Raw genomic sequence first — 25,026 nt, 5'->3', positions numbered from 1 at the left:
TCACGCTGCTGTGCCCTGACTCGGGCCTCACCTTCAGGTTTCCCAATTTGCAGAGGTGTGCCCCAGTTGCAGAATGATACTTGTGCCCGAGTGCCCTATCAGGGGTTTCTTGGGACTCACCTCTGCAAACTGGGGAACCCAGACAGGCCCTCCCAGGGCTCAAGGAGCCTGATCCTGCCTGCCCTGGGAATGGGAATTCCTTGAGATCAGGCCCTTGAAGCTCTAGGGGCACCTGCCTGGGGTGGCTGGAGAGTGTGAGCAGCTCTGGGCTGCCCATGCTGTCCCACCATAAAGCAAAAAGACATCACTGCGAAACAGCAGCACAAATTTATACCCCGTTGCACTCACAGAATTTGAGCATTTGTAGTATGATGAAAGACATGTATGTTTGTTTGCTTGGTCTTTGTGTCTCTATGCTAATTTTTATGGTGGCACAAAGGCAATGTCTCTTTCCAGCCTTAGTTGCTTTAGGTCTGGAAGGGTGGTGGAGGAGGGGCTAAATCCATTGGTGGAGGAGGGGAATGATCCATTGTTCTTTTTGGCAAGGATCAGCGTGTGTGCGTGCGTGCATGTGGACCTGGTTTAGGTCTTTAGGTGCTACTGCAGTAAAAATGATGAAAATGGCTTTGTCCCAATTGTATGCTGGTTAGCAGAATTCACTTCCCACATTGGACCTTTCTGCTGCACCTCTTTTTGATGGTAGTAAACTGTTCCTTCAAGAAATTGCACACAGCTAGCAATCCAAAGAAAGCACTGCACTAGCTGTTTTGATGGTACTATACAGATAGCCTTAGTTCATAATCCTCATGCCAATGACTTGTAATGTGATTGCATTTCCCAGTGGTATCCTGTGGAATCCAGTAATAGGTTCTTCCCTAAAGAAAACAGTTCCTATTTAAAATAAGCTATCAAATATTGTTCTAGACTTCCTTCTAATCAGTCAGGGCTCTGGTTGCCATCTTGGAATTATATCTGAGAATGAGTATTCTGGGGCTGTTGTTTTCAGTATTGTTTTTTAATTTTTCTTTTTATCTACACTGACACACTAAGCAAACCCAATTGATTTTGTTATGGGAACGTGGAAAGTTAACTAAGAGAATTGGTATCCAACTGCTGTTGCACAGATTATTCTGAAACAACCCCCCACTCCCCAGTCTTTTGTAATATTTGTCACGTAACATCCAAATTAAGCTATAGACCACTGGAATTTCCAGGAATCCATTTATAATTTAATGCCGTGCAAAAATAAAATCCACAGACTTTCTCATTGTTCAGTTGAATTGTGCAGCCCAGCCCTGCCCTCCCCCCACCTCATAGTATATTCTTGAACTGCTAAGAAGCATACATTGTGCATCTAAAACATGCACTTCCCAGTGAAAGCTATTTATACACTTGGAACCCTATTTTTCCTCCCAATTAACTAAAATTACTTACAATCCCTAGAAAATCTGCCAGTTATTCACAATATAGGCCCAAATCCTGCAAAGACTTAGGCAAATGCTTGACTTTAAATGTGGCAGAGTTCCATTTGACTTCAGTAGGACTATGTACATATATATATATACTGTGTACAAAGGTACTATGACATTTGTAGTGAAGGGTTCTCATATTAAGCAGTCTCTCGGACCAGCCTTATATAGACATGAATTAACTAGATAAAATTCTGCTTCATTTTCATTTAAAGCATAGCTGATAGGCAGCCATTTTATGCTGAGCCATTAAGTAGATTCATAAGGTGGCACTAATTCTTAGGGCTGGACCTAAAACTATTGTCCCCAAAATTGGGGATTGAAGTTAGTCAGTCAGCTATGGTGCATCTTTTCAGGTGGATGTTTAGATTTTATGCCAGTGCTTGGTGTTAAAATTCCTTGTCCTACACTTTAAATTTTATATAGATCTCACTTAAAACAAACAAGCCCACCATGGATATTGCACATTTTTGCATATCGGTTTACTGTTAAGATTATCCTGGGGTGATTATCCTTAGTTGTTCTTACTGTGCCAAGAAAAGAAGTCACTGAACATAGACAATACGTGCACGATTGCTTTCTAAAGGCTTCTACTCGGTTACGTTTGAAGAATGATCCCCCCTAACGTAGAATTATTGTTTTAGATAGTTTTTCCCAGGGGCCATGTTAACTCAACCATATTGCTCCATTCTTCCATCACTGATGCCGTCTGTGTTTGTCAATCTGATGCATTTGGCTATGAGTGTACACAAGTGGCTTGCGCATTTGCTTAAGATCTGGCTGTTTAGAAAGAAAATAGGCTGCATGGCTATTATGTAGCTGAATATCTCTGAGGAGAAATGGGTTGTAACAATGACAAATGAAATCTATTCATCATCTCTCCAGGAAACCAAAAAAAAAAATTAGAAAATTGATTTAAAAGCAGTCAAGAGGAATATGGTTTTGTGAGATTGACTACAGAAATTGCAGTTTTTAAACTAAGAATTCTAGCATGTTCAGGTTGTCTCTGATTTACCAACTTTTATTGTAATTAGACTTGTCCTCCTTAATCTAAAGTGTTCTAAGCACTGCAGAGAACAGTCTAATGGAGGCATCTAATAGTCTTTGTGGGCACCTGCACACAAGCACGGAGACTTCTCGCAGGTGGTGGAATTCCAGTGCATGAGAGCACACGTGATTAATTGAGTCTGTTGGAGCATGGCAATTGCCGCGCTTCAGCAGCCTACTGCGTCTTGTGTATCAGCATCCCCGTACTCAAAAATGGTGGTGGGGATGTTTAAATTAAAGCTCATTGAATGAGCTATAGTTCAAGCGCCCCTACCACAATTTTTTTAAGCGTGGGGATGCTGTTACAGGAGACAGTGACACTTTAATTAACGCAGCTCTCATAGCTGCTGTAATTAAAGTGCTGCCTCCCCCATGTGTTTAAAAAAAAAAAAAAAAAAGTGCCCTATGTGATTTATTTATTTTAATTCAAGATCACTAACAATAATTTATTACAGTGTCAAATATGCCTTGAGACCAAAATTATGTTCAGAGTATTTTATTTGGTGGCAGCCTCCCCTTTAGCAGTTGCTTTCGTGTTTTTTGTGAAGCATTTACTTTGTATCTTGTATTTTTCTGAATAAAGTAGTGTCAATGAGAATCTGCTTTGAGTGTTCAGAACAGACTTCTATTCATATAATAAGTTATTGTACTGACAGCTGCTATGGAGAGTGGGTGGGAATCCCAGTTGGGGCAGAGCGCTCCCCAGTCCTGGTGCTGCTCGGTTCCCATTTCCTGGGGGGACCCGGGATGCTGAGCAGTGCCAGGACCAGGGACAGAGAGCTCCCTGTCCTCTGTGGTCCCCTGCTGGCTAGGCTGACTGGGAGCAAATTTGCTCCTGGTCATTGTCTACACAGGTGTTATTGTGCAGTTTCTACTATGCAGTTACTTTACTACCTGTATTTACAGGTAGTAGCTAACTATGTGGTAGACTAATTTAGTAATTAGAAATTAAAAAGAATTTTTTGGGGGAAGCTGCTGTTGAATGAGGTTCTCTTTTCTTTTCTCTTCTCCAGTTCCTTTGCTGCTACTTTTGCTGTTGTTATTGAAAATCCAATACTTTGTAACTCACGTTTGAATGACCTAAGTGTTTTTTTTTTTTAATATTTTTTTCAGCTCCAGCTCAGACATTTTGAGAGATCCACAAGGGGTTGAGATGTGTTCAGAGTCATCAGATACGTAAGTATATTCCATGGGTTAATGGAGCAATAAACTGAGCCTAATACAGGCCATTTAATTGTTTGCCAATTGAAAAAAGAGGAAGGGGTAGGGGCTGAGGGCAGAGGGGGAAAATGGTTGTTTTAAACAAAACAACTGGCAAGAAACATGCAGTTTTTGAAGTTTCATCAATTCAGCAGCTCCCAGCAGAGTTTACCAGAGTCCTTATTCAGGCATTCACTTTGGATTCCTCTTACTGGGAGGGAGAAATACAGTTTTTAAAAGCAGAGAGGTTTTGTGTTTGTGTGCATATCGCATATTTAAATTGAGATTAGGCCTAAATCTGCAACACGCTGTACAAAGACAAAGGAAGAGACTGCCCTGCTCCCACAATTTCCCAGGTAAGCACACAAAGGATGAGAAGGGAAACAGAAGTCCAGAGAGATGAATGAACTCACCCAGGGTTATGATACAGTGGCAGAGGTCCATCACTGGATACCCATTAGGAGAAGAAATAGAATCCAAAATGTTGGTGGATTCTTAATTAAAAAAAAGATTGCAGATTGTTTTGTCAGAGTTTTCTTTTTTTTTTTTTTTTTTTTTTCATGTTACAAGACTTCTCTTTAATGTTACTAAAAGATCCATTGTGCTCTAAGGGTTGAAGCTTCTTTGACGTGTAGTATTTCTGTACTCGTGCTGGATTCCCTGTTCAATATCACATTAGACATGCTTGGACATACAAGGTTAATAAGTGGAGTCACATTGGATATAATTCACTTACTCTACTTTTTAAAGTAGGCCTCACAGCTAATTGGGGAACTATCTTTTATATGTGTATGGTTAATAGACTATGCTAGGTCTTCATAAACGTCAGTTCATAATTGAAACAGAATTTGGAACTCTTCAGATGTTTATGTTGTGTATTTAAAATAGAGTATGATGAGTATATTGAATAATAAAAATTCCTAATGAAAGCACTGACAAGACCTTAATTATAATTATGCCAGAAGTCAATGTTAATGTGAATCAATGGGAAAATATTAAATAGTCATTAAAAGTTTATTGTAAAAACTATCTTAGGTTGAGAGAGAGGTGAGCAATATTTACAAGACAAATGTGTGTAAGCACGATTTCTGGCAGCACCTGGAAGTGATTTACAGACACTAGCATTCAGCGCATAAAATATTATGTTGTACATAGTTTCCAATGCTGTAACACTTTCCTCCTGACGATTTTTCTGTGCGGCTGTTTCTATTGTCTAAAGCATTACCCAGAGTATAAAGAGCCATAGCTATCTTTCCAGTGGACATTGTTAGGACTTTGGGGTATTTAGGATATACCTGGGCAGAAAATGATTGACTGTTTCTTCATGAAACATCTCCCAGTAAGCCTCTTCTGCTTCTCAGTATCACCTGCATGCAGCTATTATAAAATTAAATAGTCAAAGGATGCGTACTTGGAACAAGTTGTGACCCATGAGCAACAACTTGAGCACACAGGACTTAACGGTCCTGTTTGCTTGTACCTGTATTTTTAATAAAAAGTAATCTGAATTTAAACACAGAGGACAATGTTGCTGAAGATGTTTATTTGTGTACCAGTGTTTCATGATTGAGCTGAAAGGTGGTAAGTAGGTTGTGATTTTTTTCTGGTCATATTGGAGAGAATGAGATTTGATATGTACTGCTCAAATGCTGTTGTTCGGTTACACTTTCATGGAAAAAGAACCCACCATGGATGCATTTGACAACATTAATACAAGTCGAATAAAATTCATAAAAGCAAACCAAATCAGCCCATCTGGGTGCATACTTTCATTTCTTATGTTTTGGATTTCCCACATGATCCACCATAATCTGGGATCTAGTAATGAGTGTAGATGTATTCTGTTTAAAATGGTTATCAGACTTTTCAGAATGCATCTCTTTCATCTTGCCTAAACAAGTTCTTCCCATAAGAGCAAAGAAACAAGGTTGGGTAGCAGCATTAGATGTGAAGCACCTGAATGCTGCTCCTGTTGAAATAAATAGTAAAACTTCTGTTGATGTGATTGGGTACATTTTCTTCCATGTGTTTGGAGCCAGCTGCTACTCCAGGGCCTTTCCAGGGCTGGCAGCATGGTTATGGCACATGGAGGAGGAGACAGGGGAAGATGATGTTGATTCTGGAAACTGTGGTTGTTGTATATATTGGAGTCTTGTACTTGAGGGTTCTGTGCATCTCAGCATGTGGGAGGATTCAGCAGCATGCCAGGGAAGAAAGAGGCACAGAGTCAGCAGATCTGCAGAATTACAGTTCATTTTCCTCCTTGCACAAGTCCACAGAAAGGAGCTAGCGTCTGGAGCGTCCACTGTGTCAACAACTGCAGAGAAGTTGTGTGGATGAAAGGAAAGAATCCTCCTTCTCAGGCAAATCCCAGAGCACAGCTCACTTATTTGGGCTGGGAGCTACAGACAGGAGTTGGGCCTGTACCATAGAGATGTTGCCGTATACATTCCTAAGTAGGGTATGCTTCAACATTTTGGAGCATTTTTGTCTTCCACACTGATTCTTTGGAGACATATCTCATGATTAGAACAAACTGGAATGACTTCTCTCATCTATATTTTATATTTTAGTCAGAGCTGGATGGATTTTTTTTTCTCCAATTGGTGGTTAGTTAGAACCATAGTTAGAATGGTGTCTTTTTTAATTTTTTAAGAATTAATTGTATCCCTGGTTTTTGAGGAAAATACCAATTATTTAATTATTCTGTGCTTTCTATTTCAATGTACATTCTGAAATATTTTTATTTTTCCATAACTTGCAGACATCACCACTTCATGTATAGACCCTATATTAACATGTTTCCGCCTGGTTCCACATTAAAAATCTATTGTTAATATATTTTGACAGTGGGGAATATTTCTGTCTTAGTGGAAACAATGCTTTGATTATCTTCCTGTCATGTTGTTCTTCAACATTTAATAGTATCCAGTCTATCATTTCCGTTGATTTTGAGAAATTCAAACAAAAGGTTAAATGACATGGCTAACAATCACCCATTGGTAGAAAAAGTATTTTTCCCCTATGTCATTGTCCTGTCTGGGGTGTAGATGGAAGACCACAATTTCTAAGCCATCAGACACTGACTTTCAGTTAATTTGCCAAATAATGATACAGTGTATATCCTTTGCTCCCTTTTGCTTCCATCAATTTGTGGTCTAGTGATCCCCATAAACTAACTTTATATGGGCAGAAGCAGCACGCCACTTGAGATCTAGGCCATAATCGAGTAGAATCAAAGGTTTCTTACACAGATTGCAAGCCATGTCCTTGAAGGAAAGGAGGTATAGAAATCTCAGAATTTAAACTTGGGGAGCTTTTATTCTTTAGTGAGGGTTATTTCTGTGTCGTCGTCTTCCCCCCCCCCCCCCTTGCTTTGGAAGTCAATGTTTACAAGTTGGTGTGTCCATAGAAATGTAATGTGTTGCCCTTGGTGCCTGTTTTGCATTAAAAAAAATCTTCTGAAACATTTAAGTCATGTTGTCATGACTTTTGGACAAGTTGATGTGTACACAAAAATTTAAGTAAAACAGATCTACAACTTTCATTCTGCTTGCTATTCTTCCTGTTAATTATAGAAGGGTATGCTGCAATAACTGTTTATGGACTTTTGTACAACAGGTACATTGTTAAACAATAACCTTACTCTAGACAGCACAAGCTGAAGGCACAAGTAGATATACTGTGGAACAGACAGAATGGCATGTTCATTTTATAATAGTCCAGTATTGAATTTATTTAAAATGAGCCATATCAGATGGGGACCATCATTCACATTCTTTTCTATCAGATTTTAAATCTAGGTATTTCCAAGAGGAAAGAAGCAATTTAAATACTAGAGGGGCAAGCTCTACTGGTTTTGGCTGTCCATTTAATGCATTTCAGTGAAGTGCATTATGAATAGTCATCTTTAGAAGAGAAGGAGTTAAACTAGAAGTGGCAGAAGTTAAACACTAAATCTATCATCTGCATAGAACAGGATCTCAGCTCTATTCCATGCAATCTGTTCTTACTAGAATAGCCAGACACCGCTAAATCAAATAAAAGTATATGGAAATGACAGCTGCACTTTGTAACATAGCACAATTGCTGCAGCACTTAGCTTTGATCAATGTTTATCTTAGCCATATGCTGTATGGCTATTCAGCCATCTGAAAACCAAAAGCTAGAATTAGTGAAATACATTGGCATCTGGAATATGCTATGAATTTGCTAATAAATAGGTATTTAGAGAAAAAATGTATATTTCTTATAGTGTACAAAAATAATAGTTATCAACACTTTGAGCATGTATCTGTATACATATACACGTGCATAAAGTATATACAGGGGTATATTTGGTAGCCATGTTGATCTGAGACAAAAATAAATGCAAAAATCTAGAACTCTTGGTTCAGAAATTATACCTTTTATTAGACCAACTGAGAAATTGAAAAAAAACCTCTTTTTCTGCAAGCTTTTGGGCGCACACGCCCTTCATCAGGCTCAGGGAAAGTTCAAGATGGTAAAAAAGTTCCCATATATAGGAAATAAACTTCATCCCTCCCTGCCATCTGATACCACCAGGGAAGAAATCCTGTTTGATCTACACAACAAAGAGCAACCTTACAAAAACACCCGCATGGACCCAGAGGGACAGATTTCCAGCTTCTGCTGCTGTGCAAAAATGAAGTTTATTTCCTAAATATGGGGACTTTTTACCATCTTGAGCTTTTCCCGAGCCTGATGAAGGGCATGTGATTCCAAAAGCTTTCAGAAAAAGTTAATTTTTTTGCAATTTCTCAGTTGGTCTAATAACAGGTATCATTTCTGACCCAAGAATTCTAGATTTTTGCATTCCTAAAGTAGATACAATATTTTTCAAGCATTTTTTTCAAACATCTTAAAACGCATCAAGATAATGAATGTTAGAGTGAGTTAGATTGAGCCCAAAGTGTAGTACCATATTTACTTGATTCCAAGATGAGGTTCCCCTTCCCCCTCATTTAACACTGGGGGTGAGCCCCTTGTCTTGAAATGGAGTATGAGGCGGAGGGGAGGCAGCTACTGTGGCTCTGGCTCTTTCTTGGGGTTAGGGCTGGGGTCAGGGCTGCAGCTGCTGCCTGCCCCCTCCCTCCTCTCTTCTCCCCTCTTGCCTTTGGGAGAAATTGCTACTGGGCCAGACTAGGGCTATGCTCTATGCCCCAGGCTGGAGCAGTGATAGAGCCTGCTGGCACTGCAGCAAGGGTAAGCGGCAGCGGGGCAGAGGCTGGAGCACCTGCCATGGGGCTACGTTGCAGACATTGCGTATTACATGCAGGGCCATTTGGCATGTCCCACATGCTGCCTGTGGGTCACTGGGTAATACAGCTCCGTAGTCCAGATTTGGCCTGTGGGCCATATTTTTGATGCCCCTTCTCTAATCTTTTCCTTAATGTTTCTGTTTTTTATGATTTCCACCCTACTGGTTTTTATTCTGTTGGGAATCAAGATTTTCTTTGAATCTGAAGGGATTAGATCTAAGGTAAACCTCTGTAGAGGATTTATCAACCAGCTACTATATATGATGAGTTGTGAAAGAATGGGTCAGTAATTTCCATTTGTAGGGGCTGAGAGGTGTATTCTCATGAATGGGAAATCAGTTTTGTAGATCACCTCAACTCATGCACCTTAACTGCTAGTCACAGCAGCAACCATTGGCCAAGCCAGGATCTTTTAACTGTTTCCAAAAGTTGAATTCCTGAGGCCACCTCTGCAGATGGTTGGGTGCATTCAGTGCTGAATCCTTGGCTCTGTGCCCGCTCGCTCAGGCAGCACACCACAGCTTAGCTGGCAGCATGGACAGTGTGATGCCAAGGCACCCGTAACTTGCCTTCTCCTGTCCTGAGTCTAACAGCTAGGAAAGCATGGAGGGGGACAGGAATGGGTCTTTCTAATGATGTTTGATGGAAACAACTTGTCATTGCTCCTAGAATAAGAGTGATTCATATGTTTTGAATTTGAAGACAAGCGTCTAGGAGAACCAGAAACCCAGCAGGAGCTCAGACATCCTGGCAACAGATACCTGGTTGTTACTTTTCCTGGACAGCTTTAAAAATGGCATAATTCAGGCTAGGGTTTGAATCTTAAGCTCGAGACCTTTTATTTTGCAAGGGAGGTATTTTTAAAGAGATGAAAATTTAATACTTAGGAGATGAAAACATTACTTTAAAGCCAATCTAATGTTACCAACTCCTCCTGTTACATTATGCATGTTCAAACAGCCAAGCATTTTGAAAAATAGAAATTTCCAATCCAGTGCTGTACCAAGTATTTCACTTATAGGAACAGGATGATTTTTTGTATATAATTAATCCACGTGGTAGATCTAATGAAGGAGAAATTAACATTTATGTGCTGCAGTCAGAGTAAATTAACCTCTCTCCCCCTCTACTGAAGCTTTTAATGAACACCAGTTGCCTCAGTCCTCTGGAGTCCCCTTTTATTTGCACTACTCAGTATATTTTGATACACACCGGGTAAAAGGTAATATTGAAAGAGTAAATTCAAATATTAGTTTTTTATTCGTTTCATTTAGCAGCTATTCATGAAAAGTGCAGAAATGGGTAGCTGACAAATATCTCATCCCTTTTTACTGGCCTTTTGAATCGCTTCTTTTCCATCTAGATCTCGGCATCGTTCTTGAAATTTATTTAAGCATAATTTTATGGTCTCTGGGCTTTCAGGATGAATTTTGTGTGTGTGTGTTTGTTTTTATTTAACTGCTTCTGTCACCCTCTGGGAAAGTAACAAATCAAGCGACCTTTTATTCAAGCATGTAGAGGTGACTTTTCTTGAAAGTTATTGGGATTATAGCATGCGAATCACCCGAAATATAATGAATTCGGTAGGAAACAGATTTCCTGCAATCTCTGCTGGCTTTATTAGAAGTCTCATGGATGGCTTTGAGATGTAAACACCAGACAAAGGGTTGAAATCACCCAAGTCAGTCTGTTTTGTTGGGTCCTAAACAGATTTGGACTTATGGAATATCTTAAAGCGTTAAATGAAATTTGATCATCTTTATTACAGGTTTATTCCTTTCAATCATCTTTATTACTTTCACTCGAACTCTGGAATGTAGTTGCTGTTTTTCTTTCTTTCTTTTTAAATTGAAACCTCAATGAAACTCCGAAAGAAACCGGGTTATATTTCCCTTCTGTCTTTCTAGTGCAGAAAAATGGGAGAAGCATTATTAAAATATATGTTGGTTATGTAGGAGATTCTCCTTCTTTGCCCCATCAGTTTTCCTCTGAACGATACCAGTTAATGGTTCAGCCCCAAAGCATCTGTTTTTCCACAGAACTGGTAGAGCCTGAACACTGGAAATGCTGGTCCTCCTGGTCCTCCTAGTATGTTTCAGCCCAGTGGGACCACTCCAGAGCATGAAAGTGTCATTCACTTTTCATCATTTTGGTGCTTCCCAGGGTCTTAATTGCATTTGTATTTACTTTAATCCTTTATTAATGTACCCTTACGAAAGGTTTATATTGCATCTTAAAACTGTTCATTCCTGCTTACATGGTAGAAATTTTATTTTAAAAAAGTAACTTAGCTGTTCATGATCTTTTGCTGCATCCTGGTGAGCAAATGAGTTTCTAGTTTAGATGCTTAAATACACTCACATCACTTAAATTCTTTTATTTTTTTCCACTTAATTTATTTTTAAATCCTCCAATTAAATGGAAGGCTGTGAAGTCAAATTCACCCTGCATGGTCTGGGATCACTGTTCTTGAAGGAATAATAGGTTTCATTGGACTTTTTTTCTTAATGAGATGATTACATAATTGACAATATGGGGTTTCATCAGTGTGTCAATCAAGACAATGAAACATTGCATATATGAATTTTTCTCTGGTTTTTTGTTCAGTCTTTCTTGGCTTTTTTTGACTTCTCCTAAAATGGAGATGACAGCCACATGTTGAATACTTCTGTTAGGATATATTTTGGTCTTGATTTTCCCCTCCCTCATTTTTTTTTGCATAAAATGGACTGCACTTCCTCCAAAAATATTAAAATCTGTGTTTGTCAACAGAACCAGAAGTTTCACGTGTTTGATATTAGGGGAGTAATATTATACCAGTTAGATTTAGACCTAGGACAATGGTTTTCAACATTTTCAGACTCAAAGCATCACCTGTCAGACTTGAGACACCCCCTTTATAACATTTGTGAATTGAGCAGCACCCTATTTCAAAAACGAGTGTATTTATTATAGAGCCTACCTCCTTGCAGAGGCTGCAGTCAGTGAGGGCGAGGGAGCAGCTAGGGAGGGAGAGCCAGAGCCTGCCCTGATTTGCTTATCTCCTCCCACCTGAAGCCTGAACCTGCCTGCCTTTTATTTCTCTCTTCACCCCTTTCTTATCTCCGCACACTTTCTGCAGCACCCTCCAAAGGACCTCATGGCACTCCAGGGTGTGTTGGCATCCTAGCTGAAAATCACTGACCTAGGGAAACAAATGCACATAATAAATCAAATGAATGTAAAAAGGGATATAAACCTATTTTTAAAACAATTTTAAGCAGCCCAATTCTGAAGTCCTTATTTAAGAAAGAGAGCCACGTGGGTTGAATCCTGTGTCCATGCAATGTCCCATTGACTTCAGTGCAGTTCTGCCTAGGTTCGGTGTACCGTTGGGCAAATGAGATGCTTATTCAAGCTGTGTAATGGTTCAGCAGAAAATTACAGTACTTAATGCAGGCTTGTTAGTATTTCAAAGTCAGTTTTGTCTCCTGTTTTATCAGTGGGACTCTCAAGAGAACCTTAGTTTGGAAATTTCCATTTTATAAACACTAAATGAGCTTTCTGAAGAACATAATGTAACTGGAGGAATTAGTAAGATTTTCAAAGTATTTTTTCATCTCTTAAAGCACCTCCCTTAGAAAATAAATGATCCTGAGTTTAAGATTCCAAAAGTAGCCTCAATTCCAGTAGCTGCAGTTTTAAATGTTATTTGCTATGGGGTAGCTCCCATTGTTTTCAGCAGAGGCTAGTGAATGCTGAGGAGCTGGCCTGAGCTGTCATTGTTTAGCACTTGGGTGAATCCCTTTACACACGCCATAGCAGTACATAATCACTGCAATATATTCTAAACTTTGCCTAAAATCTTACTGAACTCTTAGAGCAGAACATTGTGGTCTTTCTCCTAGCTCAATCTGTCCCCCTTCCAAGCTGCATGTAGAGAGACGCTTCCTTGCCCTTTAAAAACATGCCTGTTTTCAGAGAATTTTAGAGCAATTAGAGACAAATCCTCTTCTCTACATCGACTGTTGTAATTATATCCTCCTGAAGAGAAAGAACATAGTGCATTTAATTAAAATACATCTTTAATACTTTATTTCCGTGAATATATGGGACACTGTCCCATTTCACAGAAACACCATTTATTAACTGGGTTCGTTTCAGAGACAACATTTTATCCACAGTCATGACAATTGAGTCATTGTTCAGATGAGTAAATATTACTTGATCTCTGTCTGGGTTCCACATGCAGAAACTAACCCTCAAACTTATTTCTTCAGAGATTTCAAAAAAGTTGTTTCTACTATAGTCTCCAAATCTTATTTCCCTGGTTGGCTAGCTATACCTGAATCAGTGTCCCAATGAGTCTTCTGTATTGGTAAAATGTATCTCTAGTACTTTGTTAGACACATCTGCTCTCATCTGTGCTACTGGACATTTAAGCTTTTATACTCAACTGACAGAAACACAGTGTTTAATTTAAATTTTGGCAGTGCTTTCCAGTTCTAATCCTTCAAATACAAAGTTGGGCCCTCAGCCTGAGCAGACAACGTCTATGTGAAATGGGGTGAAAGCCTAAAAATTCAAGTAACTTGTGACCCAATAAAAATAAAAAATAAAGAAAGCCTGTGTAGTGATCAGTTAAAGATTATTATATTATTGAGTCCCTTTTGATATAGTGACTTTTTTTCCTCTCAATTGACTGATTTTCTGAACAGTCAAATTTTTGGTAGCATGCTTCAAAAGGGCATCTTCTATTCAGTATTTTAGATACATTGAGAAACATCTACTTTAAGTGATTGTATACTATTCTAATAGTTTAAAAACCTACTCTTTAATAACAATAAAATAATGCTAGTACCTGAGATGGGAGGTGCCATCATGCATGGAGCAATACTAGCTATGTGCAAAAGAGGTCACTTTTTGTGGCATAAAAGGGGTATTGTGTTAAGTTATATTAATACATATGCACATTTTTCAAACAACATATGTTGAAAACGTAATGAAGACATCCTGAGAGAGCCTGGTTTTAGTAAACCGACCACAAGTTGTTAAATCACAATTCAGGCTCTCTAAATCATCCATCCACCCAGATATGAGCCTAAATTATGATTTAACTACTTGCAGTTGGTTTACTAAAATTACACACACACAAACGTATATTTTTAAGTAAACATTTGGTTTTGTCTTCCAGTGTTTGAAACAGTCATGTTTTCAACCTCTTCTCTGAAACCATGAGTAGAAACAGAGTAGAAAGGAGGTATGTTCCTGCTAGCTGGTCAACTTAACTCTTGGAGGGAGCTTCAATTTCCATGTGACTGTGCATTAAAATTATACATTTTGTGTTGCCAGCATATTTGGTATTTATTTTAAATTTTTAACTCTTGGATTTATGTGATTGAAACTCATTGGTAAATGATGGCTCTGTTTCTACTCATGGTTTCAGAGAAGAGGTTGAAAGCATCACTGTTTCAAACATTGGAAGACAAAACCAAATGTTTACTTAAAAATATACGTTTGTGTGTGTGTAATTTTAGTAAGCCAACTGCAAGTAGTTAAATCATAATTTAGGCTCATATCTGGGTGGATGGATGATTTTGGTTTATTAGAACCAGGCTTTCTCAGAATGTATACTAGCTATAATGCTTTCTGACAACACACCTTTAAATCCCAGGCAAAAACTCCACGGTCCTGTCAAATGATTATGCTGGAAAAAAAAATGTCTTTCTCTGTTCTTCCAGTTGTAATTATGCCCTGTGTTCCTTGCAGCTTCAGTAAGTAAAGATAATTTAATGTTGCAAGATGATGGTGCCCTTTTAAGTTGAAATAATGTTCAGAATGTCAAATATTCAGTGAGGTTCTGGGCATTTATCTGGTCGTTTCCTGCAGATTTCATAGAATCGGAGAACGGTAGGAAGTGCTGAAAGGGAACTCGGGAGCTTTTCTCTTCCATCCCTCAGCTGAAGCAGGATCAAATGTTCTGAGATCATCTCAAGCAGCTGTTTACCTAACTTGTTAAAAGCCTCCAGTGGAACGCTTTCCACAACCTCCCTAGGGTAACTTCTTTCAATGCGTTACTCTCCTTCTAAAGTTTCCCTAATGTCTAAAATGAATGTCTTTGTGGTGGAAATTCAGCCAATTTACAAGCCTTTAGAACAGTCCAACCTTTTATATATTGGAAAACTGTTATATTCCCCCCTTCAGTCCTTTCTTTTTCAGACTAAATGAAATTAATGCCTTCATCCTTTCTTGGTAGATCATACTTTCTTAATATTTTTTCATTCCTCTCTCCAAATAGTCTACTTTTCCTTAAAACACGGTGTCTAGCCCAGAATATATTTCTTCAGCTAAGGCCCTATTTGTGGTGAGAAGTGGAATAATTGCCTCGGATACCTTGCATATGACTAGGGACCTACCAAATTCATGGATTAAAGGAGCTGCGTGGCAGCTCCTTTAATCTTACAGCTTCCCCCATGTGCCCCTCTCCCTCCCTGGTCGGAGGAGGGACCCCACCGCTCGCTCCTGACTGGCAAGGAGGCAAAAACCACAGTTTAAATATGCTGCCATTTTTGCCTCCCAACCTGTCAGCAACAAGCAGCAGGGCCATGGGGGCCCTTCAGCCTCTGTAACTGGGGTTAGAGGGGTGCATGATTAAACCTGCAAGATTAAAGGAGCTGCCACACAGCCCACTTCTGCCATTAATTTGGTAGCTCCCTACATATGACATATAACATCTCCTAATTAATATGTTCCAGACTAAGATTTGCTTTTTTTTTTTTTTTTTTTTTGTAGCATGGTCAGCTCTTATCCTGTTCATGGTCCACCAGTCAACCTTTTCTAAATCAGTGGGTGTTTGGTCAGTTATTACCCGTTTTATATTTTCTCTTTGCAATTGGCATGCTTTCCTTTTTTTTAGTTGCATCCCCATCATATAAATCTTGAAATGATTGTACCTTTGTTGGCAGAAAATAACTATTCTAATGGTGGTAGCTATTTAACAATTTTATGCACTTGGGATAATTATTTTTAAAGCCTGAAATATAAATGTATATATCTAGATCTATCTAGATAGATCTAGATATAAAAATAATTTTCAGGCTTTAAAAAATAATTATCCCAAGTGCATAAAATTGTTAAATACCACCATTAGAATAGTTATTTTCTGCAGACAAAAGAATTGGTGACAGATGCTTGGAATGAATGGTGTTTGGCCTTTTATGGTAAACATAGTATTTCTATATTTAAAAAAAACCCAAATGCTGTGCATTTGTGTATTTCATAGAATAGTTTATTCAAAATGCCAATCAAATATGTCAGAGGAGTAACGGTGGAGTTCATAACCACTGTTTTAAATTTATTTCAATGCAACACTTACTGTCAAAATATATACCTTCATGCTTCTTGAACTTAAAGATCTTAGCACTGTTGTTATACTTAAATATATGATGTTGTTAATTATAATTGAGGAACTGTTATAAAGCCAATGTCTACATGATGAACACAGCATTGTTTATATTTTAAATTTGTCCTTCTTCAAGAGTGTGAATGAGACTTAAGTTTTGAAAAACATAGATTTGAACATCCTTGGATGTGGGAGATGGTTATGTTCAAAACCTTTACTGACTTCATCCTAGATCCTACAAAAGGGTTAAGAATATGCTTAAACTTAACGTACTGAGTGGGGTCCATTGATTTCAGTACAACTACTCTGCTGCTGAAAGCCTGTTCAGGATTGAGAGCATACATCACTCCAAAATCTGGCCTTGGTTATGGAAAATACTGAACCCTATCCTAAGCTTTCAGCATGTCCTTAAATCATGTGTTTTTGACCTCAAATAGATTTGTGTTCTTTGGTGAATGAGCATGCTATTTTGAACAAACTCCTGTTGACTGCTAGTTTCTGTTGCACAGCTGTACAGTGAGTCCTTCCAAACTCCTTGTTACACCACTGTCTAAACTCTGAGCCCAGGAAGTTGGAAAGCATAGGTGCTAGTGCATTAACCTACCATGTTATCTATAGTAAACCCTACAAGAAGAATTTAGCATAAGTTAATAAGCTTATTTATATTCTCACATAGAATAATTTAATCCTCCAGACATCTCGGTACCTAGATGATATTGACATTCTGAATTTAAATGATTTGATTTTAAAGGATATTGTTAGACACTGATGTGTTGTCTCCAAATGTTCCCTGAAGATATTGCAGTGCTGCAGAAGCACAGTTCATGGCTCTATATTTTGGGAGGTTTAGTGTAAAAATAAATGGATTCCTACATAAGCACTGTTTAAATATGTCTGTTGTTACCATTTCTAGCTCTTTCCCTTTAACTGGTGGTAAAAGAGTTTTTACAGCTAAGCAGCTCTTCATTCCTTCTTGGAATTCCTTCTTGGAAAAAGCTGTCACAATGTTAGCTTTATGGATATCTCGGCTTAAAGATCCCTAATATTTAAACTTTGATAAACAAAGCACATCCAGATGTGCCTTCTGTCTTTTATACATTGAAAAGTTCATTAATCTAGTGCTTCATGTTTCAGGGCAACCTTAATATAGGAGCTGTATAGTAATAGATTCTGCACTATTTGTGAATTATAATCTCTGTTCTGGCAGCGAGGTAGCATGTTTAAATTAGGGTTCTTGTGAGTTGAAGTTTTTTGCATTGGTGTTTAATCAGTGTGACATTTGTCACCTTGATCTGGCTGTGTGGTGCTTTGTAGTTGCAGAATCTTGCATATTGGTCAGAAATTCTAGTTTCATGGTTAGTTAGTTTAAAGCACTACCCCTGAAGAGTTGGGCCTTGGGTTTTTAGTTTTGAAAAGATTGATAAATATAAGGGATACATAATGACTTGGAAATTGTGATGTTAATTTAAATGTCCAGCACATAGTCTTACAAGTTTCCAAGGCAGTTTACTTCTGTATCTCAGTATCTGACTTTTTTTTATTCTCAAATGTTCAAGTGTAGTGTCTTCCCACTGCGATGGAACAAATATCCCTTTAGGATTAGGTTGGGACCAGTGTGTGTGCATGCATGTTTTATGAAACTGTGAGTCTGAGTTTAGTTGCATTTCTGTGACACCACAGTCCTCTGGTCCTGATCTACAAACATTTCTACATATGCCCAAGAATCATTCTTGTGAACAACTACATTGAAGGCAAAGACCAGGTGAGTCAGGATTTGCAGACTACACCTTTTAAAACCAATTATTTGCTAAAAATAGTTCACCTGTGACTTTCATATGGTCTTATTCCGTATCAATTAGAAAATATCCTTGTTCTTTACTCAGAACCAGAATCCAAAAATCATGAGCATAGGCAAATTACACATGCTTACCTCATTTCCATGAAATTTGAGTATGTGCTTAAAGTTAAGTATGTGCTGAAGCACACTTCCTGAATCAGAACCTCTTGCTTTGTGTTTTCTTTGATATATAGGACTGAACTGGCTGTGCCTTTGTTTTGTATCAGGTTGGAATTACTGTGCCAGTTGTCTATGTGACATCTGTAATGATAGCCTCAGTTTTCAGCAGAGGAGCTATTCATCTTAAAAGTATAGTCAAGCTAAAGAGCAGTAAAAGTTTAGAGGTTTGACTATATTGTTAATAATGCCTTAAAAACCAAAATAAATGTAAATGAACAGAATAAGTGGATTTAGAAATTAAAGGGTTTAAAAAAAGTAATAATCTAAGTAAATAATCACTCTCCTATTTACTTTTGAAGATTTCCTTTTGGACAAAGAATATAAATGAGTGGTTTCATATATATTTCTTTTTGATTTTTTTTAAATTTTAAGTTCTTATACATTATTCAGATTCTGCAAAATTTAGGTGTCAGATACTATAGAGGATGCTATACTTGCAAAATAAAATCACAGTTTTAATACAAGGTTGGCATAAGGACTGTGGGCTTTCGGTTTTGCAAATACCATTTTTGAAAGTTTTTAAGATTTTTTTTTTCTTTTACAAATTTTACATTTTGAATAAAATACCTATCATCCTTTAATTTTTAAAGGCTTAATATTTTCCAAAATATTATCAAAAATGTTTACAGAACCAAAAATCATTCAGTATAACAACTAAATTGAACATTGAGACCGAGTATGGAAGCATTATTAAGGTGGTTTTCTATCAACAGAATTTTTTATAGGTAGTATAGTACTAGGTGAAAGAAATAACTTTATGGATGGCTTAGAAAAATCAACGCTCGTACATTTGCTCAAATTCTTGTGCATAGAGATAGGGTTGTATGAAATATTTATTCAGATAAAATTGTTTTTCCTAAAACTGCTTGAAACCCAGTGCTTTGCCCACAAGTTTCTGGGGTGAGAGAGAAATTAGAAATAGGAGCAGGGATTTGCCATACCCAAGCTAAAGGGACATTTGGTTAGGAAGAGCGTTGTACTTCGAGAATAATAATCTTTTGGATTTAACTGAAGAATCATCCTCCAGTTTGATTAAACAGAGCAGAGACAAAGCTAGTTTGAGAGCAAAACATTGTATTGTGCCAAGGGAAATATAAAACAACACTGAGTAAGTGAAATTTTGAATTTTTGGAATGCTGTCTGAATTTGTGGAGTGCAGATTCATTGCATTCAGCCATGATTAGCCTGGGATTGTTGCCTGCAGCTTCTGACATATGCTGTCTTAAACCACTAAGCCTGCTTACTGCTCAGTCAACTGCTTATTCTACATGCTTATAAAGACCTATATCTGCACTCCTCAAGGTCTGCCCCATTCCTTGCTACTCTTATCATGGCAGCAAATGCACAACTACATTGTTGGCTGCTATGTCATGGAAGAACTCCTGTCACAGTTGAGGGCTGTATCTGGGTATAACTGAGTTATTAAGATTTATTTTAACGAATATAAGCAAATAATCTGAAATGAACATACTGTTAAGTGTGAGGAAGCTTGAAATCAATAATGCTGAGATGATGGCGTAATAATGTTCAGTGAATTAAATGACTGTATGTGTAATGAAAAACAAAATTGCATTGGCTGGTTGTGATACCATCTTGCTTGGCAAAGGTATTGTATTATAGAGCAGGGAGACAATCTTCTAATCATGTCTGGCATGTTCCAGATCATTGCATTTCATTTGTTCTTCTACTAGAGAAGTAGGAGTGATTTAAAAAAAAAAACCAGCAATATTTTTGGAGGAACGTGAACTGATTTGCAAGGAAGTCTTAACATTCCTGAATTGGACCAAACCTTTGTTTGGTTCAGTAGTCTTTTTCGGACTGTGAGCAATACCATCCACTATAGAAGAGGATCCAGAATACCTACAGAGCTTTATCTGTTGGAGGGAAAGTTTCTCCTCAACCGCAAATGATCAATACCCTAAGCATGATGGCTTTTATCTCTTCCTTTTGTCTGCATTTTCACCTTCTTTGAAATGCATATTGGCTCCCTTTAAAAAAAAAAAAAAGTAAACAAATACCCAGATCAGATACTCATTTGTTTTTAGTGTGATTAATAGATTGAAAATTAATTTTTCAGAGATTGGCTTTTTAAAAATGGTATTTGGGACATGGTAGTCTCATAAAAGAGATGCAACAGTTGAGGTCTGTTATGAATGAAGCGCATAAACCCAGTTATGAAAGCAGTGCAATACAGAATGGCCTTTGGCAATACGCTACTGTAATGAGATATTTTTCCACAATTCAGAGGCACCATTTTAATTGAATTTAAATGATGCAGGACTGGTCTGTAGCAAAGGAAGACATGGGCATACATATTTTTGTTAATATTTTATTTCATTAATTTTTAAAGGTAGAGCTTCTTCTAAATTAATACTAATGTACCTTTCTGCAGGGGATTGAATGCAGCCAGAAGGTGGGGTTAGGAAAAAGTGAAAGAGGGCAAATAAGTAGAATCTTTACTTTCTCAGGTCTCGTAGAAATTAAGCTTAAATGTGCAGTTCTGTGGGTAAGTGAAGGTTTGGGTAAGAAGTCAGGCACATTCAGCAGCTTGCTTTACTCTGAGCTCTGCACATAACTTAGTTCTGGCTTGCAAAGGGGCAGTGTAAATTCTGAGCAATCTGGGGTTCACCCTGGCCTTCTAAGGGAGGTCAGTAGTTACCAAAGGGTTCCAGGCAGGTGTTGAGGTCCTTCCACTCTCATCTCTGCAGAATTGGGCTCTGAAATATGAGTGGTTTCTGGGAACCTATTTTTCCTGGTAGCTTTCTCCAGTCAGAGGCAGTTCTTTGGCACATTAGACTTTTTCCATTTGTATTTTCAGTTGCAAATTCCACATATAAGCCAAATTAGTTTTCTCTGGAAGAGGGGCTAATCCTGAAAGATGGCAAAAACAGAATATATTTTATACAGATTTTTTTTTTAATTTGTAATAGTTGTGGACGGGTGAAAGCAATATCACTCATGTCAACACTACAAGGAATTCCAAGTTCTATGGCTGAATGATGGAATTTAGCTGCCTAATTTGAATGCAACTAATATCACCAGTTTAAAACGTTATTTAATTTAATTCTACAGCTAAGGAAAAAATAATTCTTTGAGTTCCCAATGGAAGATTTACTGCCCATAAGAAAGAAGATCCTCTTGCATATGGTATCTGCTTAAGGATAGGACACCTTCATGTTCCCTCTTTCCGTCCAATTATTTTTGGTGGTCATGGATAAGATCACTCCCAGTTGCAAGCTCTGCATTGCAAAGAATTCCATTTCAAGTGGGCCTTTCCCCCATCACTTAGCCCAATTTGTTGTCAACAGAAACCATTATACCACAGGTTTTTCTTTCAAAATATGCATGCTCAGTTTAAACGGTTATAATAGGTTCTTAGCATGTCTTTGCACGGCTGTCTCTGTTACTTACCTGCTTGTTTCTTAATCAACAATTTTTTCCTGTGAACGATAGTTCCATTTTTTCCTTAATCAACTGCTGTATGCGTGTGTGGTGTTTAAATGGGTGATAAAAGACCAAACAACTCCATAGGCCCTCTTACACATCTACAACTGTCAATATCTCATTCAGGCCCTGCATTAAAACTGAAACATCTACACCAAATCTTGGTGTTTTCTACCAGTGCTTATTTCCCTATGCTAATCCTATTCCTAGTCCCTTTTTCAAAACTCATTGGCTGCAGTCTGCTAAGCCAACAAAATATTGACTCCTCCTTTGGATGTGCTGGAAGGAACCAAGCTACAGACAGGGAAAAGGTGAATGGGAACTAACTGCCTTGGGAAAGTGTCTTCTGTGATTTTAGAGGAAGAATTTTCTAATTACCATCTGTTTTTCACTCTTTCTCCAAAATGAAAAAAGGATTTGATAAAATAAGTAGTGTTTAAAAAAAGAATATTTATATGCTTTTTTTTTTTCTGCTTTAAAAATAGTTTTTATCCCATGGTTCAGTGTTGGTTGCATTGTTTTGGTGCTCTATTCATAGCAGATGTAAAATGTTTAGTTGTGTATTTCCCCCCCCCCACCCCGCCTTTTTGCCATTGATTCCAAAAACACCCAAAACAACACAAACTCCTAACCAGCTTGTCCTCATTAGTAAAACTTTCCCAAGGTTTACAACGGGGAAATACTGTAGAGCTGAGTTTAAACCACTGAGTTCATCTTTAATCTGCAGTGCCAAGCATGTTCACAAACATAGAGCAAAATTGTTTATAGATTCCAGAGGAAAATTTAGCTGAAGCAAGAGTTCAGCCTTGGAGATGCAAGCAAGCTAAGGAAGTACAGGTCAGATGAATGGACAGTAAGGAAGATGGAAAACTGGCTGGATCTTCAGGCTCAGAGGGTAGTAGTCAATGGCTCAATTTCTAGTTGGAGGCTGGTATCAAGTGAAGTGCCCCAGGGTACGGTTCTGAGGTTGGTTTTGTTCAATACCTTCATCAGTGAGTTAGAGGATGGGATAGAGTATACCCTCAAGAAGTTTTTAGATGACCCCAAGCTGGGGGAGCAGTAGATATGCAGGAAGATGAAGCTAGGATTCAGAGACCTCAACAAATTGGAGGATTGGATCAAAAGAAATCTCATGAGGTTCAACAAAGACAAGTGCAAAGCCCTGCTCTTAGGACATAACAATCCCATGCCCCGGTACAGGCTGGGGGCTGACTGGCTGGGCGCACAGCTCTGCAGGAAAGGACCTGTGGGGGACAGTGGACAATAAGCTGAATATGAGCCAACAGTGAGACCATGTTGCAAAGAAGGCTAATGGCATACTGAGCTGCATTGGTAAGAGCATTGCCAGCAGATCAAAGGATATGATTATTCCCCTCTAATTAACAATGTTTAACCAAATCTGGAGTAGTGTCCAGTTTGGGGCCCCCCCACTACAGAAAGGATATAGACAAATTGGAGAGAGTCCAGCAGAGGTCAGCGAAAATGTTTCAAGAGCTGGGGCACATGACTTCTGGAGAGAGGCTGAGAGAACTGCACTTACTGGGCTTTTATAGATGTGCTCTGGGAGGTGGGTTGGGGGGGTACTTTAATTAGTGTGGCTCTGAGAGCCTCGGAGCGACGCTAATTAAAGTGCCCGGAGTGTCACGCATATTGGCGTCCCCACACTGAAAAATAGCAACGGGGGCACTTGAACTAAAGCACATTCGATGAGCTTTAGTTAAAGCTCCCTTGCTGCCATTTTTCTGCCTGGTGATGCTGATACATGCAACGCTGGAATCTGCTGGAGCATGGCAATTACCATTCTTCGACATGCTGTAATTACAGCACGTCAGAGTAGCCTCTCAGTGTGTGTATAGGAGCCCATTTAGTCTAAAGAAGAGAAGACTGAGAGGGGATTTTATAGCAGCCTTCAGCTACCTGAAGGGGGGTTCCAGAGGATGGAGCTTGTTCTCAGTGGTGGCAGATGACAGAACAAGGAGCAACGGTCTCATGTTGCAGCAAGGGAGGCTTAACTTGAATATTAGGAAAAAACTCTCTCACTAGGAGGGTAGCAAAGCACTGGAACAGGTTATCCAGAGAGGTGGTGGCATCTCCATCCTTGGAGGTTTTTAAGACCCGGCTAGACAAAGCCTTGGCTGGGATGATGTAGCTGGGGATGGTCCTGCTTTGAGCAGGGGTTTGGACTAGATGACCTCCTGAGGTCCCTTCCAGTCCTAATTTCTGTGATTTCAAAATACAAAATGAACTGTTTCTGAAGTCAGTTTATTGACATGTTAGCATCATGAAACTCTGCTACAACTGCAATTTGAACTTTTCTGTTTATTAAAATGAAGTCAAACATGCATTTTCCTAGTATGAGGATTACAGGATATTGGAACAATACCAGGAGACACGCATATAAAGGCAGATGTGCTGAATTAAACTTTGTACTAATGTATCACCCTGTGATTAATTTTCATGTCATTTTCATAGTGCTTAGGGTCGGAAGGGACCTAAACAGATCATCAGGTCTGACCCCCAATAGTTCTAGTTAATGATGTTAGCAAACAACTTGGCACGTTGATGTTCATAATGTACATGCTTGTGTCTTTCATGTTGAGTTCTAGAAATGTAGAAATTAAGCTAAAATAGTTCATTTTAAATTTTGAAACTGGCAAGTGATAATTTAATTAGGTTCTAATAAAATTTGCCTAGGAGGAAGGAAAATAATGCAGCTAGTCTTGCATTTCTGTTAGTAAATGTGTTATATCTTCTGTAGATAAAAACAGTTTGGTTCTGTAGTCATCTGAGCCTTTTAATTCTGCAAGATAAAAAGAGCGTAATAATCTTTGCAACAGCCCTATGAAGTAAGACTTTTCTGATTAGGATTATACTGATAGAAAAACTAGAGGGGGAGATAAGTCACAGGTTTAAATTATTGATTTTGCAGTGTTCTCCACCCCTAATATAGCTAGGTCTTTGTGAGGGTTCAGCTGGGACATAGGCAGCTGGGTCCACGGGTAGTCCTCAAGGAGCAACTAGCGGGGTGAGCAATACAGGAACTCGGGTTACCAGAGTGCTGAGCTGGGATCCGGGTTGGAGGACTGAAACCAAGTTCCAGGAGGACAGAGGGAAAATCCAGAAGCAAGCTGAGATCAGAAACCAGGGGTCAGAGAGCCTGTGTCTAGTTTCAGGGAAGATCCAAGG

General features: G+C 38.6%; 1 protein-coding gene across 1 annotated transcript in view; it reads left to right on the top strand.

Moving 5' to 3' along the window:
• Positions 1–25,026, top strand: part of RAD18 (RAD18 E3 ubiquitin protein ligase) — a 121,592-nt gene that overhangs the window by 91,841 nt on the left and 4,725 nt on the right. Inside the window, exon 12 of the mRNA XM_019499785.2 lies at positions 3,630–3,692. Within this exon, the coding sequence (XP_019355330.1) occupies positions 3,630–3,692 (63 nt within the window). The remainder of the gene's footprint in view (positions 1–3,629; positions 3,693–25,026) is intronic.

The sequence above is a fragment of the Alligator mississippiensis genome, chromosome 12, assembly GCF_030867095.1.
Source record: "Alligator mississippiensis isolate rAllMis1 chromosome 12, rAllMis1, whole genome shotgun sequence".
In the NCBI taxonomy this organism is placed as follows: Eukaryota; Metazoa; Chordata; order Crocodylia; family Alligatoridae; genus Alligator; species Alligator mississippiensis.
This window is presented reverse-complemented; position numbering and strand designations above follow the sequence as displayed.